Source organism: Panthera onca, chromosome B3 (genome assembly GCF_046562875.1).
Source record: "Panthera onca isolate mPanOnc1 chromosome B3, mPanOnc1 haplotype 2, whole genome shotgun sequence".
Lineage (NCBI taxonomy): Eukaryota > Metazoa > Chordata > Mammalia > Carnivora > Felidae > Panthera > Panthera onca.
Window position 1 is genome coordinate 29,840,835 of NC_138344.1, and position 18,056 is coordinate 29,858,890.

At 49.3% G+C, this 18,056-nt stretch overlaps 1 protein-coding gene across 2 annotated transcripts in view; it reads left to right on the forward strand.

The window, feature by feature from the left end:
* PSTPIP1 (proline-serine-threonine phosphatase interacting protein 1) overlaps window positions 1-11,596 on the forward strand; it is a 46,744-nt gene extending 35,148 nt beyond the window's left edge. For both annotated transcript variants that reach the window (XM_078448914.2, XM_078448915.2), the window contains 7 exons: window positions 5,139-5,218; window positions 5,815-5,913; window positions 6,977-7,073; window positions 7,588-7,678; window positions 9,951-10,006; window positions 10,207-10,331; window positions 11,294-11,596. In XM_078448914.2, coding sequence (XP_078305040.1) covers window positions 5,139-5,218; window positions 5,815-5,913; window positions 6,977-7,073; window positions 7,588-7,678; window positions 9,951-10,006; window positions 10,207-10,331; window positions 11,294-11,425 — 680 coding nt within the window. In that variant the 3' untranslated portion in view covers window positions 11,426-11,596. The remainder of the gene's footprint in view (window positions 1-5,138; window positions 5,219-5,814; window positions 5,914-6,976; window positions 7,074-7,587; window positions 7,679-9,950; window positions 10,007-10,206; window positions 10,332-11,293) is intronic.
* Window positions 11,597-18,056: the final 6,460 nt, after the last annotated feature.

The following is an 18,056-nucleotide window of genomic DNA, read 5'->3' on the forward strand; positions in this document are numbered from 1 at the left end:
TGTTGATCGTTTCCTTTAGCTGTGCAAAAGCTTTTAGTTTGATGTAGTTCCAATTGTTTATTTTCGCTTTTGTTTCCCTTGCCTGAAGAAGCAGATCCAGAAAAGTACTCTTAAGGCTGACATCCAAGAGTTTATTGCCTATGTTTTCTTTCAGGACTTTTATAGTTTCAGGTCTTACATTTAGGCCTTTAACACATTTTGAGTTTATTTTTTTGTATGGTATAAGGAAGTAGTCCAGTTTCATTCTTTTGCATGTAGCTGTCTAGTTTTCCCAATGCCATTTATTGAAGAGACTGTCTTTTCCCCATTGTATATTCTTACCTCCTTTGTCATAGATTAATTGACCATATACACATGAGTTAATTTCTGGGCTCTCTATTCTGTTCCATTGACCTATGGATCTGTTTATGTGTCAGTCCCATACTGTTTTGATTACTATAGCTTTGTGGTATAGTTTGAAGTCTGGGATTGTGATACCTCCAGCTTTGTTCTTTTTTCTCAAGATTGCTTTGGCTGTTTGGGGTCTTTTGTGGTTCCATACAAATTTTAGGATTTGTTCTGGTTCTGTGAAAAATGTTGGTGTTTTGATAGGGTTTGTATTGAATCTGTAGATTTCTTTGGGTAGTGTGACATTTTAATAATATTAATTCTTATAATCCGTGAACATGGAATATCTTTCCATTTATTTATTTGTGTTGTCTTTAATTTCTTTCATTAATGCCTTAGTTTTCAGAGTACAGGTCTCTCATTTCCTTGATTAAATTTATTTTTAGGTACTTTATTCTTTTCGGTGCAATTATAAATGGGATTATTTTCTTAATTTCTCTTTCCACTACTTCATTATTGGTATATGGAGGCACAACAGATTTCTGTGTATTAATTTTGTATTCTGCAACTTTACTATGTTCATTTACTAGTTCTAATAGTTTTTGGTGAAAGCTTTAGGGTTTTCTATGTATAGTATCATGTCATCTGCAAACAGTGACAGTTTTACTGCTTCCATATCATTTTGGGTATTTCTTTTTCCTTTCTCATTGCTGTGGCTAGGACTTCCAATATTATGCTGAATAAAAATGGGCATCCTTGTTGTGTTCCTGATCTTAGAGGAAAAGCTTTCAACTTTTTACCATTGACTGTGGTGTTAGCTGTGGGTTATTATGGTGAAGTATGTTCCCTCTAAACCCACTTTTTGAGAGTTTTTATCATGACTGGATGTTGAGTTTTTTCAAATGGCTTTTCTGCATCTGTTTTTTTCTAGTAGTCTCTTACAATCCTTTGTATTTCTCTGGTGTCGGTTGTAACTTCTCCTCATTCATTTCTGATTTTATTTTTTGAGTTCTCTTTCTTTTTTTGTTGATGAGTCTGGATAAAGGTTTATGAATTTTGTTTATCTTTTCAAAGTAACAGCTCTTAGTTTTATTGACTTTTCTGATTTTTTTAAGTCTCTATTTCATTTATTTTCACTCTCATCTTTATTATTTCCTTCCTTCAACTAACTTTTGGCTTTGTTTGTTCTTTTTCTAGTTCCTTTAGATGTAAGATTAAATTGTTTATTTGAGGTTTTTCTTATTTCTTGAGGTAGGCCTGTATTGGTATAAATTGCCCTCTTAGAATTGCTTCTGCCATCCCTCAAAGATTCTGAAATGTTGTTTCCATTTTTATTCATCTCCAGGTATTTTTTTAATTTCCTTTTTGAATTCTTCATTGACCCATTGGTTGTTTAGCCTCTATGTGTTTGTATTTTTTCCTTGTAATTGGTTTCAAGTTTCATACTGTTGTGATCAGAAAAGATGCTTGGTAGTATTTCAATATTCTTAAATTTACTAAGACTTGTTTTGTGGCCTAACATGTGATCTGTCTATCCTGGAGAATGTTCCATGTGCACTTGAAAAGAATGTGTATTCTGCTGGTTTGGGATGGAATCTTCTGCACATATCTAAGTTCATCTGGCCTAAAGTATCATTCAAAGCCATCATTTCCTTATTGATTTTCTGTCTGGATGATTTACCCATGATGTAAGTGGGTGTAATATCAGTAATATCAGGTGTAAAGTAATATCAGGTGTCCTCCCTTTGTGTTTGTTATTATTTGCTTTTTATATTTAGGTGTCTCTGCATTGGGTGTGTGGCTATTTACAATTGTTACATCCTCTTGTTGGACTGATCCCTTTATCATTGTATAATGCCCTTCTTTGTCTCTTGTTACCATCTTTTTTAAAAGTCTATTTTGCCTTATAGGAGTATTTCTACCCCAGTTGTGTTTTGTTTATTTTGTTTTTGCTTCCATTTGCATGGAATCTTTTTCTATCCTTTCACTTTCAACCTGTGTGTGTCTTTAAGTATGAAATGAATCTCTTCTAGGCAGCATATAGCTGGGTCTTGTTTTTTTATCCATTCAGTCACCCTGTGTCTTTTGACTGGAGCATTTAGTCCATTTATATTTAAAGTAATTATTGACAGGCATGCATTTATTGGCATTTTGTTAACTGTTTCCTGGATGTTTTTGTAGTTTTGCTGTCTTCCCTTGTGGTTTGATGACTGGGTTCTTTTCTCTTTTTGTTTATATTATAGGTTTGGGTTTATGATTATTATGAGGTTCATGTATAACATTCTATGAATAGAGTAATTTATTTTACATTGATGGTCACTTAAGTTCCAACACGTTCTAAAAGCACTACATTTTTACTCCCTCCCCCTACATTTCATATGTATGATGTCATATTTTACATCTTTTTTATTTTGTATATTTCTTGACCAATTTTTGTAGATTTAATTGATTATACTGCTTGTCAGGTAGAGTATTCTTGGTTTTAGGGTTTTGTTTTGTTTTTGTTTTTCTGTCAGCATTTTATCACTCCCTTCTAGCCTGCAAAATTTCTGCTAAAAAGTCAGCTGATAACTTTGTGGTTTTTCGTGTATATATAACTAGTTGTTTTTCTCCTGCTGCTTTTAAGATTCTCTAGCTTTAATTTTTGACATCGTAATGATTATGTGTTTTGGTGTGGGCCTCCTTGGGTTTGTCTTGTTTGAGGCTCTCTGTGCTTCCTGGACCTGGATGTCTGTTTCCTTCCCCGTGGTAGGGTTGTTTTCAGCTATTATTTCTTCAAATAAGTTTTCTGCTTCCTTCTCTCTTTTCCTTCTGGGACCCCTAAAATGCAAATTTAGGACACCTGATGTTCCAGATGTCCCCTAACCTATCCTCATTTAAAAATTTTTTTGGCTCATTTATTTATTTTGAGAGAGAGAGAGAGACAGAGCACAAACAAGGGAAAGACAGAGAGAGAGGGAGAGAGAGAATCCCAAGCAGGCTCCTTGCTGTCAGCACAGAGCCTGATGTGGGGCTTGATCTCATGAACTGTGAGATCATGACCTGAGCCAAAATCAGTCAGACGCTCAACTGACCGAGCCACCCAGATGCCCCATAACCTATCCTCATTTAAAAAGTTATTTTCTTGGGGTGTCTGGGTGGTTCAGTTGGTTAAGTGTCCGACTTAGGCTCAGGTCATGATCTCACGGTTCATGAGTTCAAGCCCCGTGTCGCGCTCCGTGCTGACAGCTCAGAGCCTGGAGCCTGCTTCACATTCTATGTCTCCTTCCCTCTCTGCCCCTCCCCCACTCGTGCTCTGTCTCTGTCTCTCAAAAATGAATAAACATAAAAAAATTAAAAATAAATAAAAATAAAAACTTATTTTTTTTGATGTTCCACTTGGATATTTTCTACAACCTTATCTGTACTTTTGCATCCCCTAATCTGCTGTGGATTGCCTCTAGTGTGTTTTTCATTTAGTTATTACATTCTTCAGCTCTGTTTGGTTCTTTTTTTAATATCTTCTATCTCTTTAAGTTCTGAGTTTATCCACTCTTCTCTCAAGTGTGGTGAGCATTTTTATGACTATTACTTTGAACTCTTTAACATGTAGACTGCTTATCTTTATTTCATTTAGTTCTTTTTCTGAGGTTTTGTCTTGTTCTTTCATTTGAAACATATTCCTCTATCTCTCCATTTTGTCTGACTGTGCTTGTTTCTATGTGTTAGGTAGGTCAGCTATGTATGTCTTGTGGGTCCCAATAGGACAATCCTTCCTGGTCACTAGAACCAGGACTCTAGAGGTATCCCCTGTGTGGGCTGCATATATCCTCCTATTGTGACTTGGCTGTGACTGCTGCAGGCTTACTGATGGGCAGGACTGGCCACCAGCATGGCCAGCTGAGAGGCTTGGCTGCAGCTGCTGCAGGTGTGCTGGTGGGTGAGGTTAGCCCTCAGCACAGCTGGCTGAGTGGCTTGGCCACACTGTTGAATCCTTTTTTTAAGCAAATGAGTAAACTGAGACACAGAGAGGTTAAGTACTTACCCAAGGCCACACAGCCAAGAAGTGGTGGTGAATGCATTTCAACCCAGTCTATCTGGCTCCAGAGTCCAGGACTTTCACAACCACCATCATGGGAGACAGACCTGTTCATCATCTCTCTCTTACACACACACACACACACACACACACACACACAGCCTTCTCTGGGTTTCTGTCTCCTCTATCCTTCATCTGATGCCAGAACCTTCCCAACACGCTTCATCTCTGTTGGTACACCTCCTAGGGCAGAGAGCTCACCCCTATTGCCCCCTGAAAATGTTCTCCCTTTTTCTCTGCTTCTCCCAGAACCCAGCTGCTGACTTGGCTGGCAGATGGGTGTCCCTCAGATTTCTGGGAACGGAGGTCATGGAACCCAGCCTGCTGGGTTCCAACTCAACAGCTCCCCTGCTCTACCCCACCCCCCCTTCAATGCTGCCCTTTCCAAGCCTCAGTTTCCCATCTAGAAATTGTGAGAGGGTAGGACCTGGGGGTGGCAAAAGGTTTGGACTCTGATCTTGAGGTGTGGGCTCTACTGCAGCCCTGGGCAGCTCAGAGCACAGCAGGGAGCTAAGAGTCACCTCCAAAAAGAGCAGTACCAGAGTAAGTGGTCCTGACAGGCTTTTGGATGAGGCACCAGAAGCCAGGGCAGGTCTCTCTGAGGCAGGAGGAGGGACTCCGAGGACTTGGGGCAGGAGGGCACTTTGTGCAGGGGCACTGCGGGAGCAAAGGGGTGGAGGTTGGGGGTGGGTGTCTAGGCCTTGACCTCCCTGAGGACCACCTGTGCTTCCAGAGCGAGTGTACAGGCAGAACATCGAGCAGTTGGAGAAGGTGCGGGGTGAGTGGGAGCAGGAGCACCGGACCACTTGTGAGGTGAGTGACTGTGGGCATGAGGCCTGCTTCTCCTGCTGCAAAATGAGAAGGTTGTCCATCCCTCCAGCTGCTTCATGGGGGAAAGTGAGGCAGTAGTGGGAGGAAGACCTCATTCTTTTATTCATTCACCCATCTGCTCTCTCCCCAGGCCCTGTGCTGGGCCCCTGTCCCAGGGAGCTCCCCATCTGGCTTTATGCCCTGATGGGGAGGCAGGCATCCTTCACCCCTTTTTGCTGAAGCTGGCCCTCAGGCTCAGAAAAAGGCCATAGCTTCACTGGGTCCTGCTGGTGGACAAGACCTGGGAGATAGGCCTTAGGACTCCGGGTCCAGTGCTCCTCTCACAACAATGCCCAAGGGCTTTTTTTCTAGCATGTGATGGAGACTGGAGGAAGGGTGAGGGCAGGAACCAGAAGCCTCAGGGGCTGGCACAAAGGTGGGGGTGGGGATCCTCCAAGAAGGGCATTTCCTTTGGACTTGGCTTTCAGCAGGGGGGGCGTGTGGCTACTCAGTGCCATGGTAGCTGAGTGGGGCCCAGTCTGGCCTGACCCTGCGAGCCCCTCCTCACTTCTCACCTCCATCCCATCTCCACCTCGCAGGCTTTCCAGCTGCAAGAGTTTGATCGATTGACCATCCTTCGCAATGCCCTGTGGGTGCACTGTAACCAGCTCTCCTTGCAGTGTGTCAAGGACGATGAGGTGGGGGACTAAGGACAGGGCGGGGCAGAGAGTGAGCTGGGGGTGGAGGTGTGCAGATAGGGCAGACTCCAGGCAACAGCATGCCCAGGTCCGAGTCCATCAACAAACAGCTCAGGGCTTAGCCTCTGCCCCTGGGGCCCCAAAGGACAGGGGACTCAGTACAAGGCCCTGGTCTCCTTGCCTGGAAGACTGTTGTTGTGGTTACCCTGGCATCTGCCTCTTTGCTCACCCCTGCTCCCAGGTCCTTGGCTCTGCTCTCAAGGCCACAGAGCGCCTGCTCCCTGTTGGGGTCAGAAGGGAGCTTCTGCCTTCTGACACTGCCCCTCAGAGGTTTGCAGAGAGGCTGGAGGACACTGGGCTGCTCTACTCCAGGCCTGGTGCTTGTAAGAGCCAAGGTCCAGTCCCTCCTCTGCCCCCCAACTCCCTGGGGTGTCCTGGTTCCCCTTACTGAACTCTACATGCCAGGAGTGTTGGGGTGGGTTCCCCCAGCAGAGAGGGGCCCCCACTTCCACACGAGGGGCTCTGACCTCTGTTAGTGGAGCCTGAGAGCCATGAGCTCTCTTGAGGCAGCCCAGACTCCCTGATGCCCACTGCTGTTACTTGCCTGAACCCTTCTGCCTGGACCACGGACTGGTGGTCTCCTTGTGGCAGAGGAAGGAATGGGGGCTTTGGATCCTCCCATTAATGCAAAGCCTGGCTACACTGAATTCTTGCTCTGCAACCTTGGGCAAATCACTCCCCCTTTCTGAGTTTCCTCATTTATAAAATGGGGAAAGTGGTGTCTTCTTCAGAGGACAGGAGTGAGATAACTCCCTTGCATAGGACCTTGTGCACAATAGGTGTTCAGGAAGTAGAAGAAGCTGTCAGCCAGGGTTCTGACCTCTCAGTTCCACGCCAAGGCCCCCAAATACAGGCACTGAGCTGTGCGCACAGGGCCCGTGAGGAGGCTGGTGGGGTGGAGGCCCCTGGCCAGAGTTCACACCCACTGAGGAGCAGGGCTTTGAAGAGGGTAGTCCCCAAGGTGAGGCCTGATCCCTCAGCCTCTGCTCTTGCCCACTGCCAGCTCTACGAGGAGGTGCGGGTGACGCTAGAAGGCTGCAGCGTGGAAGCCGACATCGATGGCTTCATCCAGGCCAAGAGCACAGGCACTGAGCCCCCGGGTGAGGCCCGGCCTGCAGGTAGACAGCCTCTGGGGCCAGGCCCATCTGTCCCTAAGAGGCCTGGCCCCAGTTCTCTGAGCCTCAACTGCCAGAACAAGGCTCACAGCTCCCTTCTGGGTGAAGGAGCCTGGGCCAGACCCCAAGGAGGGGTCAGGGATGGGGCAGCCCCCTGGTCAGGGCCCTGGCCTGCTGCCTCCTCTGAGGCAGAGATGGCACAGTGCTTAAGAACACAACTCTCAGAAGGGGAAATGGAGGCGGGAGCCTTCTTACAGCCGGTTTGGTTCCACTAAATCATGAGCCCAGAATATTTGATCTCAGTGGTGCCCACAGTGGGGTGTGTCTCGTCAAAGTGAGAGAGGCCCCCTCTCTAAGCACCGAGGCAGGCTAGGGCCAGAGTGGGTAAGTGGGGCCCCCATCTGGGTCTCTGGATGGGGACAAGTCGGGTATCAGGTGGTGCAGGTCCCGCCTGCCCTGCCCTCGGTCACCCTGGGCCTCACAGGCTTGCTGCCCACAGCTCCGGTGCCCTACCAGAACTATTACGATCGGGAGGTCGCGCCCTCATCCGGCAGCCCTGGCGTACAACCATCGTGCGGCGTGATAAAGAGGTGAGGTGCCAGATGGGGCTGAGGAAGTGCCAGGAAGTGGGTCCGGCCCCTCCTCCTCCAAGTGTTTCTTCCACGTGTATTTACTGAGCACCTACAGCTGGCCTAGTGCTGGGTTTAGGTGTTGGGCATTCTTTGGGGACAGGACAGCCTCATTTTGGACTCATGACACCTTCAGTCCAAAGGGACCCAGACATTAAGCAAATAATCACACCCCATTTACTTGCCGGTGACTGCGCTCAGAGCTCCAGGGAGGCCCCAGGCTGGCTTCCTTGTCCCTTGGACCCTGCTGCTAGCCTGGATTGGTACCCTGGACTGTCATGCTGCGGCAGTAACACTCCTGCTCGTGCAGGATCAGGACACAAGAGCAGACCTTATAGACAGTTCTCTGGGAGAATTCCCCAGGCCTTTCAGGGCCCCTTCCCTGGCCTGGCCGCAGAGGATCCTAGTGCCATGCATTACTGTGTCACCTGCACAAGTCCCTTCTCCAGGTCCAGAGCCCAGAAGTCATTGGGGTCAGACTCAGAATCCAAAGACCCTCTCGGTTCAGGCCTTGGGTGACAATGGTGACAGCTCATTGAGAGCACCCAAGTTCCTGAGGGGGCCACGTGCCCTGTGTGTGTGTGTGGGAGGAGTCTGCATCTGTGGGTTTCATGTGGTGCCTGTGCCCCACTCCCACCCCGAGGCCCCTGTGATGCCCTCTCTCCATCCAGCCTCGTGCAGAGAAGGCCCTGCCTTCAGGAGGTAGGTAAGGATGAGGATGGGGTTGATGGACCTCTCAGCTCCCTGAGGACAGCTTATCTCTGAGGCTTCGGGAACTCCTGAAGCCTCCCCTGTGGGACACCTCTGGAGACAGGGAGTGACCACCTGTGCTCAGAGCGGGGGCACAGCATGCCCCTCCAGGAACCGTGAGAAAGCAAAGGCCCCAAGGGAGGGCAGTCACACCCTCACAGTCTTAGTGTAGTCTTGGGGGACTCAGGCCTCCCTGCAACCCTAGGAAGGACCTGGGTCTCAGCACAGATGGTCATTTAAACACCTGATGGAAAAGCTCACCTGGGACAGCGTCAAGAAAGGACTGACACGGGTGCCTTGATGAGAGAGCGGTCCCACCAGGTGGAGGAGGCCTGGCTACTGGAGGGGATGGGCAGGAGCCAAAGCAGGGGAGAGCTAGAAGCCACGTACAGCTGAGGAGGGGTGGGCCAGTGGCCGGGAAGTGAGTAAAGTGTCACAGGTATAGACAAAGCTGGGGAAATGGGCAGCAGCCTCCATGAGCTCTGCTCCTCCCAGCCACAACCCTGCCGACTTTTACCCTGACTCTGGGTAGGGGCAGGACTCTGTCATTGGTGCTGAACCTGCACAGCCCGTATCATCATCAGACCAGGTCCACACACCCATGTCCATGTGTTTCTATCCTGGGCATGTATCCTGGGCAGCCCCCCTGCACCTCACAATCACTCACAGGCTATGCCTTGCACCATTTCTGTCCGTTAAAGCTTTCTTTCAGGGGGCACCTAGGTGGCTCAGTCAGTTAAGCATCCGATGTCAGCTCAGGTCATGCCTGGGATTCTCTCCCCTCCCCTCCCCCATTTGCTCTTTCTTTCTCTCTCTCAAAATAAATGAATAAACTTAAATAAAGCTGTCTTTCAGGACTCAACCCCACCTGGAAGCCTTTCCAGAGGCTAGGAATAGCATCAGCCTCTACTTACACAGCCCTCAGCACTGCCTGCTTTGTGGGTACCCACGTCTGTCTCCCCAATGCCCCCAGGGTCTGCCTCTTGCTGGCTCTGGTCTTTTTATGCAGCAAACCTTCATGGCTGCCGCTCAGTCCAGGCATGAGCCAGGCACAAGGGAAGGGGTGAATTAGCCTGGCACTGTTTCCTAGTGCTATGTACATTGGAGTCCCTACTTCCCATGGTCAGGGAATGGCTGGGCTGGCCAGGTCATGGTGGAGCGCAGGGAGGAGGTCTGACTGGGCCCAGGCAGGTGAAGGTCCCAGCAAGGCCCAAGCGGGCTGAACTCTAGAGGGCAGCCCCTTCACCTGTGGGGGTTAGAAGGAGGATGGAGCAGAGGTCTGGGGGCTCAGGGCCTTGGGAATGCAGTGAGGAGGGCCTGCAAAAAGCAGGCTGAGGAGGCTTAGAAGGGTGAGGCAGGGGAAGGACCACCCTCAGGCCTGATGGGCTCTCATGTCACTCTGTGCCTAGAGGCCAGATGGCCCCAGCCCTGGGGCTTTGCTGAATCCCTCTCCCTCCCTACCTGCTTTGCTTCTTGCCCCCAGGTTCTCCGGGCTGCTACACGGAAGTCCCAAGACCACATCATTGGCAGCCTCTGCAGGTTACTGGGAGTGATGTGGGGGCCCCCAAGCAACTGAGCCCAGGGGAAAGGAGAGGACTCCTTTGTGGCACAGACGGGTTCTCTGCTTTTGGGGGGAGGCTGAGCCAAGTCAGGAGAAGCTCCGTGCCAGGGGGGCCTCCGGGATCACTGCCTTTGAAAGGGGTAGGCTCCAAGCCTCACCTTGCTCTCCGCCTCCACAGAGACCCTGACCCCAACCCCTGAACGGAGTGAGGTTGTCTACTCTGCCATCACGGTGCAGGAGGCGCCGGGCCCCCCAAGCGTGCCAGCACAGGGCTACAGGGTGCTCTACGACTACACGGCCCAGGTGAGGCCCTCACCCCCTCTCCTCAGGCAGGCACAGGCAGGCCAGAGTGTGGAGTGAGCTGGGGCATGTGCCCCTAGAATAGCACCCAGCACTTGGCAGTGGCTGTGTATCTGCCTAGCAAATGTGGAACGGGTACGAGGGCCTGTGCCCGAAACTGTTCTCACACACACGCGGTGTCCAGGCATTCACGGACACTGTGTGCCTGGGTGTGCATGTGCAGGCACGCTGACAGCACCTGGGGCAACCTGCAGGAGATGGACCAAGGGTCAGACTCTGTGCCCTCAGACTGGGGCCACAGGTGCCAAGAACGAGACCTCGGGTTGGTCTTCTGAGGTCCATGGGGAAAGGATGGGTCGAGAGGCCATAGGACGGGTGCTCTGAGATCCTTGAGAGTCCAATCTGCTCCCTGCTTTGGTGGGTGTTGTAGAGCCCCCCTCAGTCCACACAGAGGGAAGCCAAGAATCCCCTCGGGGCAGGCAGGCTGTGCCCTGGGTTGTGCAGACTCCCAAAGCCTGGTTTTCGGTCAGAGGGGGGACAGGCCAGGAGAATGGGAGTGTGCTTGCATGACAGGGGCTGGCTCAGCAGCAGTGGGGAGGCTGTGTGCGGTGCGCCTGAGAAGGCTCGGAGCGTGACGAACACACCTGACTGTGTAAGCAGAGCTGGGAAAGTGGGCAGCAGGGGGGAAAGTGGGGGAAGAAGCCCCAGGGTGAGGAAGGCCTAAAAATAACAAACCAAGGAGGGCAGGAGGCCGAGTCCCACAAGACACTCCACACGCTACATGTCTCTGGAGGCTGCCCCAGCCAGAGCAGCCTCGTCTTGTGGCTCCAGGAGGCCAGGTACGGCTCTGAAGACCTGGCCCACCGGGGAGACAAGTTCCCATTTACTGCCTGGGGTGGGGGTGCCCACCAGAGCCCCCCTGAAAGGGCCGCTCCAGCCCAATGCACTTTCATTCTCTTGCCCAGAATTCCGACGAGTTGAATATCTCTGCGGGAGACATCCTGGAAGTCATCCTGGAAGGGGAGGACGGTTGGTGGACAGTGGAACGGAATGGGCAGCGTGGCTTCGTCCCTGGTTCCTACCTGGAGAAGCTCTGAGGAAGGGGCAGCAGCCCCCACCTGGACCTGCCCTGCCCTGGGGCCAGCAGAGTCCTCACTGCTGCCCCAGCCTTGCTGGGGCCCTAAGACCAAGCCTACACCCCAGGACGGATGCTGGAGGCTCCCTGAGCAGTCTCTCCCACAGGGAATAAAGGAGTGCATTTTTTCTCAGTCTGTGGGGGTCCCTTTCACTCTTTCTCCTGCCCCTGTGTCCAAGTACATCGTCCAAGATGAGGGAAAGGAGTGAATGGAGAAGTCCAGGGGAGCAGAGCTCACTTACTTCCAGTGTTATCACTAAGGCCCGGGCCAGTCCTGTCGCAAAGTCTGCTGGGGAGGGAGAAGAGCCCTGGCCCCAGTCTGGGAACTCCCACGCTGCCAGGGAGACACATTCACACACAGGCCAATGGGAGAAGGCTGTAGGGGTCGGGATGGGGGATGGCGATGAGCATGAGCTCAAGAGACCTGGGATGGGGGACCATACTTTCTGGGGGCAGAGGGACTGGAAAGGAGTCTCAGAAGGGCAGTAGCAGACAGGGCACAGAGAAAAGAGCATCAGGGTGGGGTAAACGTGTGAGCACAGGATGGAGGTGGGAATGCCTGGAACATTCTGGGGATGAGCCAAGCTCAGTCTGGGGAGGAAATAGGTGATGGGTCCACTGGAGGTAAAGGGACCAGAGTGCAGAGTCAACAGGCTTGGAGCCTTGTGGGTGCAAGCGACCCTATCTTCCAGACCCAGCTGAGGCTCAGGGAAGGCACGACTGCCTGTGCCGCTCCATCAAACATGGCATGTCCCACCCAGGTAGGGGCTCCAGAGCCCACGCAGGCTGGCCCTGGGCCCTGAGGTTGCCGGGCTCTCAGGCCCCCAGAAACACAACTTCCACTGCTGGCCAAGGCCTGCCAAAGCCCTGCTCTGGCCACAGTAGGTGCCATCATTGCCAAAGATGTTGGGAGTGGGTGCTGGGGAGAGAGCCCGTGGGAACCAGTGGCTCCTCATTCCTGGCACTCCCCCACTCAACTGTGGGGACCCCAACACTGCCAGCACAACAGGCGCGACCAAAGGGGGTGGCAGGGGACACAGCGTTCTTCTGCACTGGGCACACCTTGAGAGATACTGCCGAGGAGGGTCACTATCCCCTGAAGGCAGCTTTCTCTAGGACCGTTACTTCACTTATTCATAAACTTGTATGGCCCGCCCCATACGAGCAAGAGGAGTAAACCTCAGTCTTGCTTTACTCAAGGAGCTCACGACCCAGTCAAGGGGACCAAACAGCCCAGAAAGTTAATGACAGTACAGGAAATGTCCTGAGGTTCAGAGCAGTCATGAGACTTCTGGGAATAGGTGACCCAAGAGAAGCCAAGGAAACAGAAAGGCTGTTCCCAGAGAAAAAAGAGGGCTCCTTTCTGCTTCTGCCTGCCTCTGGTAGCCCACAATGGGCCGGAGAGGGCTCATGTGTGTGATGGAGAAGGGAGTGAGGGTCAGCACTGGAATCCCCCAGGATTTAGAACTAGAAGATACTCTGGGAGAATCTAATCTGACCTCCTGCACCATGCCCTGCCTGCCACCACTGGGTACCCCAGTCGGCATCAACATCCCTGGTGACAGGCAGCATCTATGAAGGCCCATATGCCCGGGCAAATGTCAGGTGCTACGGTGGCAAAAATGAGGCATCTGACCAAGCTCTGCCCTAGGCAGAGGGTAAGGAGGGCACTGAGAAAAGGGGGCTGCCCTCCATGGCTACGCAGATTTCCAGCTCTGTGCCTCATCTTTATCACGTGAGCAAGAAAGTAGGGGTGACTAAGTACACTTGGCACCTGGTAGTGGAGGGGATGGGCTCTGTTCTCTTGGGAGGGGTAGTACCTCTGGGGTGCAGCCTCTCACCTGTCTTGGGTGTGGGCACCACAAAAGTCCATCAAGCAATGAAACGGTTGTTTTCTACCCGTTACTCATGCTGGGGCCAGGCAAGGTGGAAAGGCATGAGGCAGCCCCCGTGCAGGGCAGGCCTCCCGGAAGCAGGGCTCCAGCTAGCCCTCTGCTGGATACCACCCATCTCTGCTTCAATGTGGCAGATGGGATGAGAGAAAGGCTTTGGGCTTTTGAAAAAAATCAGACTAAGGCTTAAATCTTCCTGGAAATGTCACTGTCCCTTATAAAGCACATTCTACAAGGGAACTGACCAAACACCCTGACACATCTGACGTTCATAAATAGGGATGTTTGGAAAGGAAAACATAATCTTGTGTGTAATCTTGGTCTTCTACTCCCCTGAAGGAGAGAGGTCAGTGAATAAAGCCCTATGGAAATGCCTGCCTGCGACTGCCAGGTGTGGGACCTGCCAGGCGCCTCGGAAGGAATTTGATCAAGGCCTCCTGATGACTTCTGTGACTGGCCCTGTATTTAATAATTGGGAGTGGAGGGGTGTTCAGGGGTGCAAATTGCTCACTCACTCCAGAAGGGGTGCACAGATGCTGTAACTCCTCTGATATAAGGTAGAAAGCAAGCAAGTGAGAGTAGGCCCCAGATGCTAGGTGCAGACTGTCCAACATGGAAGTGATGGTGGCTCGTCTGGGAAGTGGCAAAGGGGCTGAAGAGCAATTCAGGAAGGCCAGGGAAAGCAGATCAACAGGACTTGGTAACTTACAGGCTAAGAGACAGAAGTGGGAGGACTGGAAAGGAAGGAGGAAAGGAGCGACTTCTGAACTGAGCCAGGCCTTGAGGGCAGACGGGTCCTCCCGAGGCTGAGAAGGACATGGATGGGGGGTCAGCGGCAGGGACAAAGCCTGAGCAAGGGCCCGGAAGAGGCAGGACAGCCAAGGAGACTGACCACCGGCGTCAGTCATGTATGGGCAGCCAAGAGGGAAGAAAAAGAGAAAGTTAGGTATCCGTGCTTTATTTGTTCCTTGAAAATACCTTGTCATCTTGACTGAGCATTCCATTCGACTACAGAGATTTTTAAAAAAACCTTTGGCCTAGATATTTATCATCATTTCTGACAGGTGCTGCAGTGTCTATGGCCCCAGAGGGCGATGGGTAATGAGTGTTAGATAACAGAGCCTGTGCTCTAGTTGTTCAGGCAGCCAGAGAATGGAGCTGAAAGCAACTCATAGGTCACAATTTATACCAGGGAAAAAACCCACAAATGAATCTAAGTCAGAGTCATGGCCTCTGCAGCTTTCTCCATTCTCCATGCACCAGGCAGGTCAGAACCTCAGCTGCCATGAAACAACTGTGTGGACGGACAGCCTTCCCAGCAGAAGAGATGGCACCACATAAAGAGGGAGCTGGCAGCCTGCTTCCTGATGGATGACAGCCTCTGAAGTCAGAACATCAGGGTCCAAAGCCAGGCTCGTGCTTCCTTGTGTGGTTTTAGGCAAGTCACAATTTCTCTGGACCTCATCTTCATCATCAGTAAGATGGGTATAATCAGCCTCTTGTGTACCGGCTATCCTCATATAAGTTCAAATTAGATATAAGTACTAATTAAAAGCAAGAGATGACCATTTTGAACAAAAAGTCCTCTGAATCTTGGCATAATCATCCTCACTCAGCATGCCCTTTGGAGGGCTGTGGTTATGTCAGTAAGTCCTTCCCAAAGGAGACAAGGAGTAAAGAAGAAGCGGTCTGCTTTTTGGCCAAACTAGATGCATGCCATCACTGAACTCCAACACCTAATGCCAAACACCTTCCCATAGCTATTCCCAGGCCCAGCCACATCTGCCTCAGTCTGGTGAACCAAGATGTCTGCCTATTTCCCATCCTGGCGTGTGAGGCAGTAGCACAGGCCCAGAACAAAGCTGCCACCAGCAAGTGGGCACACCACCCTTAACATCCTCACAGGATTCTCAGGACCCCAGGGATGTGGCTTTCCAACTGTGTCCAGCAAAGCCCCACTTAGGGGCCAAAAGGAGGAGGAAGGGAGTGCCTATTTCATCTTGAACTCCACTTGTAGAGTTTATATGCTGGACTAGCAGTGGTTCTCAACCCTGGCTTCTCAGTGGAGTTTACCTAATAAGACTTTCAAAAATGCTGATGCTTTGGTCCCACCTTAGATAGACTGAAACCAATTCTCAGTCAGCCGAATTTGAGCATAAGTATTTTAAACATTCTCCTGGTGATTCTAATATGCAGCCAGCGATGAGGACCCTTCTGGCTAATGGGTTTTTCAGCTTTAAAAAAATAAAATAAAATGGAAATCCTATTCTTATGGCACCATAGTAACTTATTTTAGACATTCAGTGCCCACTAAGTGCCAGGTGCTGGGGATGCAAAGATAAACACATTTCTTTTCTATCCTATTATTTCCATGTCTATTTTTCTTTCAGTGAATACACTCAGAAGGACTTGTGTGTAAGTCCATTTCCCCAGGAATAGGAATGTACACAGCACTGTCCAAAAAGGTATTTAGTAGGAACACTTAGCTTATTTTTGCAAGGTCACTAACACCCTCAGGAGACCTCAGACACACTGTAACAAAGAGCCACCCAGAATGTGCAAATTATTTTCAAGAACTGCCCCCCAACCTGTGTTGGATACAAGATCAATGTATCTAAGGTGGAGGTGCTCCCTCACACCAACAATAACCAGTTAGAAAATGTATCAGGAAGATTATCCCACTCACAGCAGTAGACACTGAATTTCATAGAAAAGTTTCCTAAGTAAACTTAACCCTGTTAAGATATGTAAGGGGAAAAAATCCACTACCAAAACCCTATCAAATTAGGCAGATGACAGAAACTGGAAATCCAACAGATACAAATGGCTAAAACATCTTAATAGTAAAAGAATACATATTCTTATTTATTGGAGTGGAAGAAAAATAAATGCTAATACACAAAATGTCAATAAGGGTATAGGAAAATGCACACTTTCATACTCTAGTGGGAATATAAATTAGAATAGCTTTTCTGGAGGGCAGCTGGACATAACCATGAAAAGCTTTTAATGTGCCTTTTTGTCCAGAGTAAATCCATTACTCCATTCTTGCATCCACGTAAAAATGCACAACATGGGGTGGTGAAAACGCGCTGGAACTAGAGAGGTGGTTGTGCAACGCTGAATGCACTAAATGCTGAACCATGCACTTTAAAATTGTTAATTTTATGCTATGTGCATTTAACTCAATAAAAATTTTTTAAAAATTAAAAAAAAGTTAAATGCTTAATAGCATGTGTACAGAAGTCTGCACTGCAGCAAGGCTGGAGTCAATCCGAATGTCCATCTACTGCACACTGGTTAAGCATGATATTAATATACCCATGCAGCTGACAAACAAAAATGACAGAATTCTACATTCTGGTACAGAGTACACACTATGCTGTGAAGAAGAAAAAAAGACCTTGTAGAACAGAATTCGTATATTAGCAGAAAGCAAAACTAAACCCCATCACCAAATCTAGTTTTTTGTAAATGTAAATAGTCTGGAAGGATACACACCATCCCTAAACTTTGCCTGTGGGTACTTTTTTAAAATAGTTGTATGGTTTACATTTTTTAAAGCACTATTACTTTTGTTAAAAAAGAATTATGAACAATTTTTAAAAGGGATTAAGACAAGCTCTGATAGGATGAGCGGCAAAGACACCCCTGTAGTAATGCACACAGCTAGTGTCAGGGACCAGGGATCCTCAGAGAAACTGATTTCAGGGCACCAGGGGTACAAGATAAGCCTGGGACATCTTGTTAAGTCAGAAATTACAAAAACGTTCAACAAAAAATGTCAGGACACAAAAAGCAACTTGAAGGGGCTCCCACTGGCCAAATCTGAAACTATTTGAAAACCAAAAGCAAAAAAGGACAATAATGAATTATAGATCACTGGGGAAAAAAATGGGACTTGATCAGTCCATAATGAATTTAAATGTGTGTGTGTGTGTGTGTGTGTGTGTGTGTGTGTGTGTGTGGGACATACATACATACATACATACATACATACATACATAAACAAACTGGGGGAGAAGGCAGGGAGGACAGACTGGTAAACATGGAAGGAGTGCCAGAATGGAAAAAGTGTTTCACAACCATCATAGTAAAGATGAAATCTAAAACAACAATCATCATAGAGAAGATCAAATCAGGCCAGAATCAGCAATATTTGCTAAACCTAGGGGAAGTTTGGTGAGAAGCAGGATTTTTAAACAGTCTTACTGTATGGTCTCCAGAGATGGCCTGAGTTGGGAGAAAACAGTAACTATACCATTGAGAGAACAAAAACCACCTTAACTAATGTGTGCCAAACTCGCCCTTCCTCGCCATATAGAAGTGAGGACATTTCTCTTTTGCCAGCTGGAGGAGACTTTGTGTTTCAGTCTGGCCTGGATCTCAGCGGCATTCTCCATGGTGGCTCTTGGCTCTCCTGGCTCAGTGGTGGGCACCACTAGGGAGTTTATCCTGCAGCACAGGGCAGGCACTGCACTCCTGTCAGGTCCAACCCTCAGACCTGCAGGGCCCTCCTCTGACTTTCTCAGTTCCTTCCTTGTCCTCTCTTCCCTTGACCCTGGGTGTGGGAGCGGTTTCCTACTAAGCTGCTTTAGAGCTTTTTTTAAAAACCGCTTTTAGTAGCTAACCAATCTTTACCACTGTTAGCAACTGTTTATATTGTTTCCTGTTTTCATATTCCCCTCACTGCACCCTGAA